The following is a 12,806-nucleotide window of genomic DNA, read 5'->3' as shown; positions in this document are numbered from 1 at the left end:
GAACCGGCAAGCGCTGAAATCATGCATGTTGGTGGCAGTTGCTCGTCAAAGCAGTGACACAACGCAAACACACATACACAATTCTCTAGGAAAGAGCTTTGCATGCACTCAACAGGACAATAAATTCGTTCTTTCCATGCCCGTCCGAACATGGCAGTCGACCTACCAGCATACTAGAGCCGGCCACTGTTTCGAGCATGACACTTAAGCAACAAAACGTGTGCCATTTTTGGGCGTGGGTGCGCGCCACTGCTCGTCAGCCAGGGAAATGAGTTTTCTCGCGAATGGAATGCCTACCGGGTTTCCATCCGCCAGCCAGGACACAGCAGCAAACTAAGCTTTATGTGTGTGTTTTTTTCTTCTCTTTTTAGATCGTTATTTATTTAGCGCTACGAATTTTTGTTGCGCTCTAGTAAGCTTCAACATAGCAACACTTCAACGGGGACACGGTTTCGTTTGGCAGTCTATGGTTTTATTCTTGCAGTAACGTCCCATATGACAGTGCGGAGGCTAGAGCAAAACTGTGTAAAGCTAGCGTTCATCCAAAAGTGTCTAGATGCCACTACAAGCGCTGAAGGGTGAAACAATTGCAAGCTTATCCCACCAGAAGAGCACGCGGAAAACATTGCATCGTATTTTTTGTTTGACAACCCAAGCATACAAGAGAAATGTCACCAAAAGTACATGACAACACAACGGATTGTTGTGCACGAATGACTAATGAATCCATTAATGGGTATGCCTTTATTCGCGACTCCTTGGACGTCATACAGAAGGGCACACTTTTTTTTGCTCGTTTTGATGCTCAAATCATTTCTAACATCTATTATCTGTAAATGTGAATGCCGTCGCACAATGATATCCATTAAAATGACCAATTCTGCCAGAATGTGCCAAAACAACTGCCTCATTTCTATTGCTGGTGGACCAGTTTGAGCGCATTGACACCATCTGTCACTGCGGGCGATGGCAATTACGAATTATGATTGGCGCAATGCTGCCGCCCTGGGATGGGGTGAGAGGATGGACATGGACGTCCTGTCCAGCTTCTACGGTATTCATGAACTTGTGTACCGCGGCACACATCTTCTGGGCCAAGTGACAGTATTCGTCGGGAGAAACGGGCCCTAGCGGATCTGGAGAGCGTAAAAAAGGAACGCTTTCTCTCATTCGCTCTATCTCTCTCTCTTTCTCTTTGAACAAACTGCACACAGGTCCTCCGGAGACACGATTAACATTAATGAGTAAAATTGCAAACTGAGAAGTGGCGTTGGTGGAGGAACGTGCTGCAGCGAGAAGAGTTAAAGCAAATGCCAATTAATGTTAGCGGCGGGCAACATCCATGAAGAGTTTATGCACGCTCGTACCCAGAGCAAAAGGGGAAAACCCTCCAAGCCCAATGCCTCAGGGATGTTTCGGTATGTTTTCGGACAAAACTGCCATCAGGGCGCCACCGGGTACTGACGATTGGGACCTGGTAGTATAATAAATTTTCATTACAACCAATTTAAATATTTATGGTGCCCTTCTACGAAATAACCCCATTTTTGCCATCTTCTAGGCTTTCGTTACCTAACAATTGAATTCTAGCTGTAATGCATGCTGTTACTCTATCATGGGTCATTGAAACTTCCTAAAAGGCTAACAAAAGATGTTCCAACTCTTCTCAGCCTCTCAAAGCACTGGTTGGGCTTAAAAATCCATGCTACCCAAATCCACCCGAAATCGTTAATCAGTTGCAAGAGATACCAACGCAGAACGTAAACGCCCATCTTTGCGCTAAGTAAGGGTCAGTCAACACATTTAAGATTAAATTTATGCATGCGCCTTTCTTTTCTTAACAGCAAACCTATTCTATCACACAATCGCTGCTTCCGGTTACCAACTCCGCCAACGAACCAGTACCGTCCGGTGGCTTGTACCAGCTGTTGGGTGAGAAAAATCCGTTCCCAAACCTCATTTATTTAACATTTGTTTACATTAAGCCCTTCGCCAACGTACGACTTCCGGCCCAACGGCAATGTACGCCGGTTCGCCGTTCGACAGCTTCATTCTTCTCAACCGTCAACAGACAGCATACATATGGTAATCGTGCTCTTTGGTTGATTTTTATTCCCCAACGGATAGCGCAGATTTATCTACGGATCGAAAACTCTCGCACACTCATCCTAACGAATTGTGGCAAGGAAGTTGGCGTTGAAAAAATAAACGCTAGTGAGACATTGACTTGCTAGGCAATTAGTAGCCGGAAGAAAGCTGCCTCTAGTGGTGGTCGTCGTGAAGTGCATTGTTTGATAGGAGCTACAGCTGTCAGAGTTATTCGACTTTGTTTACCCGTGCCATCCACTTTCGACTGTCAAAACCACAATTGAGTCCGCTAGACAACACGTTGACATCGATATCATTTTACATCGACAACGAGTTACACGGCTCGTTGCCCCCGAGGGCAAACTCAATGTTCGAATGGAAACATAAATTAATTGGACAAGATAGCGAATGTACTTCAACTAGCTAACAGCGCAGGACAGATCGATTCCGATAGTTTTATTGATCGATGTGCCCGGGATGTAGAGCGGGAACATGTGTCCGAACAACGATTTACAACTAAGAAACATTTTCAACAACGATTCTATCGTACGTTTCAAGTTTAAGAGGATCCAGCAGTCCAGAGATATGCTGCACAAAAGAGTCCGCAGACCTCCAAAGAAGTTGTTTCCCTTCAAATCCTACGGTTTAAAGCTGACTCAAAGCCGCGGCCTAATCTCTAGTGGACATAAAAATATAATACCTACTGCACACATCAATACGTAAGCCCTACCTGAGCTGAGGACAGACAGAGGAATAAAGATACCAAAGAGCATCAGCCGCTCCAATAGCTTCATAGTCGTTTCATATTCAAATGTTACAGTGGCACTTGACGTTGCCCTTAATGCCCCTCACTTAAAGCTGTCCACGGTGAACTAAACGTTGGGGTGATAATAGCCTAGCCGAAGCTACCCTTTACCGGGACCACTGACAAAAATGCTGTCCAATAATCGCTCCACCATGCATAAACGGGTCCGAGAGTGTGTGTATAATCCTAACCACCACTAAAGCTACACAGACCGGACCAAGATTAAAGCAAATCCACCATCAATTAATGCACACGAGAGCCTCCGGAATGTGTCACCGAAGTTCGCACTCTTTAATTCGCCTACGGGCGGGCACCACCATAGCTGAACAAACACGTTGTATGCAAATGTTTGTTTTCATTCCATCCCCCAAAAAAAACGAGAACGGGTCTCGAAATAAGATAACGCTTTAAGCGATGAGAAAGCTTATCGTAGACGATGATCGCCAAACGGTGCGGTATTCATCGAATCTTCCCTTCCAAACCAACTTCCCCAACCTAGATGGGTATTATCCCGGCTCTACTCACCGTTGTGACCCTGATTGGTGATGATCACCCAGAAATCGATCGTTTTCTCCGGCCCGAGCTCCTCGTAGTCCCACTTCTTCTTTACGCGCACCGCACCATTCGTCTCGACCGTTACCCAAGGGTTTTCGTCGCGTATCTTAAACGTCTCGCGGTCCGTTTCCTTCTCCAGCTGGAACACGTTGCGGCCCTCGGTGTCGCCGTCCGCTTCGGTGAACTCGATGCGCTTGGTAGGCCGCACGGCACGCGTAACGCGCCGCTTGTCCCGCCGGTGCGAGTGCTGATACTCGTGCCCCGAATGCTGCAGTATCACCGGCAGCGGATCGGGCGCCACAAACTCGACCAGCACGCGGGCCGGCTTCTCGCTCTTCAGGCTCGGCGTGCGCAGATCGTGCGCCTCCACATCGACAAACAGCTCCGGTGCGTCAGGTTCGCCGGCGAGCAGCAGCTCACCCGTTTGCGGCACAATCACGACCGTGTTGCTGGGGCTGGTCAGCCGGTACGCTACCTTGTCCCCGTCGGCGTCCTTTGCCTCGACCCGCCCGACACTGGTGAACCGTTCCCAGGTGACGGTTTCGTTGCCGGCCGGCGTGGTCGCCTTCATGCCAGTCACCGTAAAGCGATAGTCCGGCTTGCCAAACACCGGCCGGTTGTCATTGACGTCGGTAATATGTACCGGAAGGTGCACTTCCGCCTTGTTGATGCGCTTCGTGTCCGTCGCCTCGATCACAAGCGTGTACTGTTCCCGGTGCTCTCGGTCGAGCGGTTTGGCCGACACCAGCCACACACCGTGCTTGCGCGGATCGTCGATGCGTATCGTTGTGCCGATCGTGCCCGTGCTGCTATCTTCCAGCGCGAACGCATCGCCCTCGTTTCCGCCAACGATGCTGTAGATGACCGTCTTGGCACCGCGGGCCGAATTAGCCTGCAGCAGCGGTATGTCGCGCACCCGCGTCCCACCGTCCTTGTTCTCGCTCAGCTGACCCACCACATCGGTCAGCATGGTCGGGAAGTGTAGCATGTCCTTCCGGTTCATCACGTACAACTGCAGCTGGTGGGTTGCGGTCGAGTTGGGGGTCTCCTCCAGCACGACCAGCTTCACCGGCCGGTTGACCAGCGGCGACAGGTCGGCTGTCGTCATCACCAGCCCGTCCTCCAGCACGGTAAAGTACTTCGAGTAGTCCGTCTCGAGCAGCCGGTAGTTGAGCGGCTTGGACGAGTAGGACGAGATCGACGAGAACGGTGCGTTCGGGCCGGTAAAGTTGGCGGTAAACTTCTGGATGCTGTACCCGGGATATGTGTCGTGTGGCAGCACTAAGCTGATAAAGCTGTTTGTTGGATCGAACTTAAACTCCTGCTGCCCACCCTGATGGTGATGGTGGTGCTTGCCCGCCACGACGGCCACATTAACACTACACACTAACGCTACATATATGGCTAACACGTACACACTGACACATTTTGCGGCTGCCCGGCTGTTACGGTTTCTAATGGCGCCTCCTCCATCGCCCCTGGCGGCCGCCATTGTGGCCGTGGCCACGGGCCGCATTCGACTGGCGGCTCCGAGGCTGCACATGCGTTGCGTCACCACCTGTGACGCACCTTTCTATACACGCACTAGTTGTTCACAATGGAAAAACACACACACAGACACTTCACACAGACAGAGATCGAGATCTCTGCACTTGCACTTTAGCACGCGCGGGAGTTAATCTCCTCTTAAAAGGATTCTACAATATAATTACACACACCTAGTAATGAAATCAAAGGAAGGAAATTTAGCACATAATCGCACATTCACACTAATAAACACAAACGATTGGAAAACCACTACTTATAACTAACACACGCTTTTCAAATTCATTTATGATCCCTGCACTTCATCTACACGCAACCACATAACCACACAATTCACATGATTTCTAATGTGACACTCATCTCAGATTACAAAACACTTGACGCATTGTACGAGTTTGCACTGCACTTCAATCGTACTCATAACTTCACGAACTTCGCTCAGGAAGCTTTGTATCTTTCATTCGATCGAGTACGTTACGCGCCAGCATGTTCCGATAGATTACTCCTCCCACCGATGATCTGGAAATAAGAAGAAGTTGAGAAAAAATGCCATTAGTATAGGTTGAAAACAAAACAGACAGCTTGTGCTGAGAAGTGCCAGTAACGATGGATGTGACGCTGCTGAGGAAGCCGCAATAACCGCGCGCCTACGTTCACATGCCCCAGCAAGCTCGGCTATTATAAGCTGATCGATCGAATTTCATTCCGGGTATCTCTCATCCTTCCGATCGATAGTTACCTAATCGATCACACATGTACGAGTTCTGAACTATCGAACGCTTCCCTCATTTGCTCCGGACTGCAGCTGTGATGAATTTTTGTTTCATTCAATTTAAAGTCAGCATGATGCGATCAACACAGCAAAGTTATCTGAATAAATGAATTGAAAAGGCAACAAAATAAACTAGCTCATCGACCTGATCCACACTGTTCAGATGACGGTCGGGTTCTGACCATACGAGAAAAAGCAACCACCGCCTTACAGCATCAAATACAAACGCACAGTTTTTAGCATGTTTTTCGTTTGCGTGTCAGCAAGCATAAAAACAAAAAGAAAAAAACCCCAACGTTGTTCAACATTGGAAAGCAAAAACACATGGTCACCAGATGGGAGTAAGATGTATTGTGTATGCAAAAATGCGACCAAGTCTAGAGGTCTAGGAACAGTTCATGTCTTCCTCAAATGCATACATTTTCTAGGAAGCGCCCAAAAGACCTTTCCCAAATTTATGGCATCCTTTTGCATATTCTCGGTTTACGGCTATTGCTTATGCCATAAATAAGACACAATTGGTTTTGGAAATCTTCGCTGCAACATTTATGTAAAGCAGCATAAAGCACGGTAGAATAATGCTAGCAGAGCTTTGTTGAAGATAAATAAGAATGACACAAAGCCCCGAGCAACGCGTTCAATTGGTCGCCGAGGCGTATAGAGAAACAAAGCAAAACTAATTATCTGCACACGAATGAAAATAGCCTCAGACAGCTAGGCGACAGGAGAAATCCAATTTTGTGCCTAATTTTTCCACCCGACTGGAAGCTGCTAATCAGTATTAGCATTAGCTCATTTACGCACCCGGAGAGCATCCCATGATGTTTTTTTTCCTTTTTTTGCGTTTCGCTTATGACCGAAATGTGATGCTGTCATTCAGATGAACGTGTCTTCAGGAGCGTCAAATGATGATTAAAAAAAAAAATTGGACATAAACATACATCTGCTACGAAAATATGTGGAGGGATGAAAATATTGTCAGTCGAGCGATTTCAATTTGACGACGACAACTTTATGCTACATCCGTACAGCAAAAAAACGCAATACAAAAAGTGATTTTTATTGACTGTAGCAAGAAGCTGTAGACACATCCAGTTGACCTGTGAACCCCTTTGCAGCAACCATGCAGATGGGACAGGATGACGAGAGTGTTGTACGAGAGAAAACGCACTCACAGCCCACGTTGATTGAATTTCTTTTCGAGGAATTTTGTATAACAAAAAGCAAACGACTTCGAATGGAAATTCGTTTGAAAAGGAATGGCAGAAAACGGTTCAACTACTCTTAAAATTGGAAAATATAGATCCAGCCAACACAACCCACGCGTATGAGATTCTTTTTATTCCAGAGAGATTGGACGAAATAAAGATTAATATTGTGGGTGAAATTTGTTATAAAAAAATCTACAGCCCCATCTGTCATATGACACGTGCATACGAATTTCCGAGGAATCGCACCATAGCTTTACAGCTGACACGACCATAAATTCGGGTTATCGGTTGTGATCCGTACCGTCAAAGAGTCAAACCCGCGCTTTTGACCCAAGCGAAGGATCAACAGCACATTCCCGGGCATAAGATTAACAGTAATAAGAGGAGATAATAAAAGTCATCGTTAACTTTCAATATTCATTAAACAACGAACGAAAAGTACCGGCACAGGGCAAAGAAGAACGGGCATGGCGCAAAGCGCAACAGACATCCTCCCCTTATGACTTTTGGTGGACGAGCCTGATCGACCGTCCGATGCCTACTCGGTCCTCGGTTCGATAGCAGAGATGCAATGAAGCCAATAAAGAATGCAAGAAAAGGAAGAGAGTCCAAATGAACAGGCCTCGCAACGGGTGACGCGGAAGACTTCAATTGGATGATGCGGCTCTGGGACTGTCTGCTTTCCCGCGCCTCGGACAACTTGACAGTGAGAGGGGATGAATTCTCAAGTGCACGCTCTTTTGGTGCGAGGATGTCGTCGTAGGTCGCAGGCATCAAGCGAAGGTTAGATACACGAGATGACGAAGATGAACTCATCTACTGGGCGCTCTTCGACGTCGCACCCCGGCCACCAATGAAGGGATATGCATGTGCTTGTGTCGGTGTGTCTGTGTGTGTGTTTGGATGCTTGCTGCCAACTATATGGCTCAGATCATGTGGTGTATCTGAAGCTATCAACTGGCCCCTTCAGAGAGGGATGGTTCAACCATAATAATCATCTCATCGTCTCGAGCGGCACACACATCGTGAAGCGCAATTTACAAATTGAAGCTTCAATTTCAAGCAGACGGCGTCAGGCTACAATCACATCAGCGAAGAGGATGTCGATCATGATGCGACAAACTGACGAGACTTGGAAGACAAATGGTGCGTCCAAGGAACAGTCGAAGATACTACCGGATGTCAAACATGTAACATGTAGTTTAACGAGCGATTAGTTCAACGCAAAGCATCGATATTTACCATCAACCAATACTATCCATTTCTACTGCTATGTTATAGACAAATACATCAGAGCTTAAGGAAAACGAAACTCATCGAAATTCTGTTAGGTCTCCTGCAAGTCCCAATGCTAACATGGTCGCCTCTGAAACATGACCGCTAGCAATAAACATCAAACAAAATCGGTCGAACTAATATACTTTATGACTGACCTACAAATCAAAACGATCCAGGACACACACTGTCGGACCAACAGTAACACCCACACTCTTGGTCAGTTTTGGTTGTCTATTTGATCTTAGTTTTATTCCCCTCGGTTTCAATTCAACTGAAGGTCCCCAGCCGGCAGGAAATCCCTCGTACCCGTAACGAACCCGATTGGACACGAAGGCAGTGAAACCACAAACAATAACGCTTGCAATGACCAGACGCAGCAAAATCCAAAAAGGATCTCCCTGTACGATATAGTTCCTAGCACATGGTGTCCTATATTTTCTGAGTTAACCCAACCACAAACGTAGAAACAGAATCGGGGTGAACTTACCCAGTGACTGTCACCATCAAAGACATGCAGCGCGTTTGTATGGTGGGTATCTATTTAACATCCACACAGTTGTTTGACAATTTGAAACCAATTTTCATCCTAACAGAGTTTTAGGTATTGTTATTTGTTAGTATTCTTGTCAGAATTTCGAATACAAGATACTCTCTAGACGAAAATGATGCGCAGACAGCTCACAAACTCGTTGATCCAAGATATTATGGCAAATGCCAAACCAAAATAAACGTCTGGCCAATGCTATGCTAATTTCAGAATATCTCATAATACAACTGGTGTTTGATGAATTGTTTATGATTAAACACAACACTGTGATTGAGTCCCGCTGAGACGAGACAGGACACTACTAGCAACACTGACAACCTGGACAGGATTCCTATCTCCGGAACGAAGCTCAATTTTCACGCCCAATTAGCCAATGATCGTTACAGTCATCTCAGCGGATGACCGCAGGCTCGCAAATGAGGCGTCCGCGAGTCGTGCCCCTAACCGGTATGCGGAATAACTAATAACGCAGAATCCCGTCCACCAAACATCGGCGCGTTTCCATCGGCAACACATCGTGCCAGTACGTCTTCTGACGGGGATTGAGAGGGCGTCGTCTACCACAGCAACAAAAAAGACAACATCTTCTTCTGTTCGCCAGTTCGTGGAATGAAGTCACGCATACCTCCCGCTGAAGGCCAACCGGCACGTTCTTTCCTAATTGGAGAAGATCGTGAATGGGCACCATCATCATTCATGCATCGTCAGTACGCGCAGCGTCTCATAAATCACAAGTGTAATTGAGGCACACGCACACAAACACTCACCATACCGTCCAAGTTCAGCCGACTGAGCCCGATGGCACCTCTAATTGATTGACAGCAATTAATTCACAAGACAGGCGGAAAATTGCCCCGTCGGTCTTTCGTGTTTGCATTTGTATGCAACCACGCAACACGAGCGTGTGCACGCGGGCACATACGCGCTCACTCTTTTCTTCTATGCTCATTATCATCCAGTCGGTGTCGCTGAAGCTAAGGTAAAAAGGGTCACCGCTGTAACGCCGATGCTTTCTATAAAAGCGAAGAGAAGACGACGAACAGACGCATACCGACAAATAAAGTCCAAGCCGGCTAAGAAAACGAAAGCGGAAAAGATGAATTATTTAAAAACTCGCTGCCGCTAAAGATCTTATCGATCATCGTTTACACCTTGCCTCCGACTTTGGTGAAGAACTCGCTGTGGTGATGTTCGCAGCATTTACACTGATGTTCTGGTTTGATACTGACATTTCTCAACCATTTATTCAGACACATTCACATGACTCGCCCTTTTTGAAGCACGGAAAGCAAACGATAAATGATGAGCTATTTTATTTTACATCACTCGTAGTTCTGATCTTTCTCATTAGCGCGGGACAAAAGAGCCAAATCCTCCTGGCCCTTCCATCCAAACAAGTGATGATTGATGCATTGATTTCATTTGAAAAGGTGAGATTTTTTTAAAGCCAAAATAATCATTTTGCTTTTGGCCAGTTTGGTGACGAACGAATTTACGCACAGCATAATTACAATAAAATGACACCACGAGAGCTCTAAACAGTTTTCGTCGACCAGCAGGTGGACATGATGGTTTGTAACGGAGATGCGATTTCAAATCTATCTCGCATAACGACAAACGACATTTTAACGAGCTGTTGTGGACCGAGCTATCATCCACAGTGACACAACCTTGCGCCGGTAGTTTCAATGATAGCAATCATGAGAACGAAAAATATTGCCCCCAGTGCACACGGAAATCAGTCCTTCTTCACACCGGTGAATTTTCCTACTGTTGGACCGACTGTTGGATTCATCACGTTCGTGATGTTTCGGAGTCATTAGAGCGAATGCTTGGCTCTTCGTCGTGCAGACACAGATGATGGATGAATGGATAAAATTTATTTAATGACTTGAAAAACAGACAAAACTAGACACAAAATCAACCGAGAAGCAGAATATTAAAAAAAACCCAAACTGTCCTTCCAATTACTTGATAACAAACTTTTCGTTCTCGGAAGCTACCTTCTAATCCACAAACATGTCTATCACTTGAAACCCTCTACGGAACAAATTTGATCACCGGTACCAAACCAGCGCAGACAGACTGTCTGCCAATTTGCGCTCCCGTACAACCGTAGTCCAGGCAGACTCAATCATACTCTACCCTGATTCCATAACAGAATTCACTCGTCACTGTTACCTTTGCAAATTCGTGCACAGGGTTCACTCACTCCCGTGACGTTGGGCGAATCACTCGTCATGCCAGTTATGCACAACCCCTATTTACCGACCGTGCACAACTTGCAACGTTCTTTAGTATCTACACCCATACACTCCTCTGCCAAGTCCTGATATTGGTGTCAAACTCAATTTCACTTCTTTCCCTTATCGAGGTTTAGACGGTGAAACATCGTTTGCGAACCCCTCCGGAAAAATCCTACCTCAAACTGGCTGATACACACCCTCTTTGCCAACCTTAAAACTTATACCCTGAGGATAGCTGAGTGACATTCGCATACCAGTAGCATGCTGAAGTTTTCATATTCGCACCAATACCAAAACACACGAGAAAAAAACGAGCACAGCAACACAGCTGTTATAGTTACAAAACTCCGCAGGGGCACACACGCACGATGGTTTTCCTCCCGGTACATTCAACGCCGAAAGTACCAGACAGTATAGCGCCAAACCAACGGTTTTTGTGGAGGATTTATCGGAAAATTCCGATTTGATTGCTACCTATTCAGTAAAGCCAATGCCCGAAGGGAGTTCAGGAATACACGCTAGCGATAGGACGCCGGTGTCAACAGACCGTACATCTCCCACCGGAGCGAAGAGACATGTACATGATGGCTCGAGCGTGCTACGACAGCCAACAATAGCAACACTATCAAATCCTCACCCATACTCTGCGCACACAACCACATAGACACCTATGCGAGCGAATCGTCGTGATTAATGGTGTTGTGCGTTGCGGCAATAGACCAAAACGATGTTGAGGTGTATACCACATCTCTCCAATATCATCATTCTTCCCGGGACGCATATATTGAGCTCACATCGAGAGATTCTAATGTGTTGATAATAGTGTGTACTCTTTTCCAGCTTCCATGTGATGTCCTTTCTGCAAGGACCTCCACCGTTCGGTGCGAGACGCTACTGTACACATCGATGCACACCGGACGGTGATGATAAAGAATAAAGAGATTTTCAACTTATGATAAGTGGTCCCGGTGGCTAACGCACACACATACATTAAACCACAGCGGGGCGACTCCACGGTTCTAGCGACACGCATCCCTTCCTACCAGATAAATTCTATTCAGAAATTATGACCAAACTAAATTAAACCCACTTCACGATGTCCTTTTACGATCGTTGGAGATTAGCAGTGAGTTCTGTATTGCGTGCGTGTGTGTGGATTTTATGGCACGCTTCTAGCGGCCTGTCCAGTCTTGTCTGCAGCAGCAGCAGCATTGCATGCCTACGGTACGCCGGGTAGAACGACCATGAATGCAGTTATCATCTTCTTCCACTTTTTTTTGACGTTTAGCTTGCAACGTATGTGCAGCTGTGTGTTAAATTGTAGGGACAGACAACCTACCGCAACATTGCTGCAATGTATGAATCGTGTCTCCCTACCGGCACGAGTACCGCACCCTCATCCGGTACTCAGTGCTTCAAACGAACCCTCGCCGTCTATTTTCCACGCTTTAATGAAAGACCGCAGTGCTCTCTCGAATGGCCCGCGGACAGCCTTATCGTTGTATCATTTAGTTAATGTGGTAACGATACCGAAGGACGAAGGAGCTAGAGCGTAATTTACGTTCCGAAATGTGTCTGTCTGTGATATGGTGCAGATACTGTTTTATGCTTCTGAAGTGATAAAATTAATGTGGAAAGAGTTCAACCATAATTCTAATTTTAGCTCATCCATCTTCTGTCCTGTTTCATGATTAACCAGCAAAAATGGTATGAGAAAATTTGTATCTTGGTTTTACATTCGGTGTAAATGACTTGTATA

General features: G+C 46.4%; 1 protein-coding gene across 19 annotated transcripts in view; it reads right to left on the bottom strand.

Annotated features, from left to right (window-relative positions):
* LOC121596416 (neural-cadherin) overlaps nt 1-12,806 on the bottom strand; it is a 270,549-nt gene that overhangs the window by 213,524 nt on the left and 44,219 nt on the right. For all 19 annotated transcript variants that reach the window (XM_041921323.1, XM_041921332.1, XM_041921333.1 and 16 more), the window contains exon 2: nt 3,419-5,166. In XM_041921323.1, the coding sequence (XP_041777257.1) occupies nt 3,419-4,991 (1,573 nt within the window). In that variant the 5' untranslated portion in view covers nt 4,992-5,166. The remainder of the gene's footprint in view (nt 1-3,418; nt 5,167-12,806) is intronic.

The sequence above is a fragment of the Anopheles merus genome, chromosome 3R (genome assembly GCF_017562075.2).
Source record: "Anopheles merus strain MAF chromosome 3R, AmerM5.1, whole genome shotgun sequence".
In the NCBI taxonomy this organism is placed as follows: Eukaryota; Metazoa; Arthropoda; class Insecta; order Diptera; family Culicidae; genus Anopheles; species Anopheles merus.
This window is presented reverse-complemented; position numbering and strand designations above follow the sequence as displayed.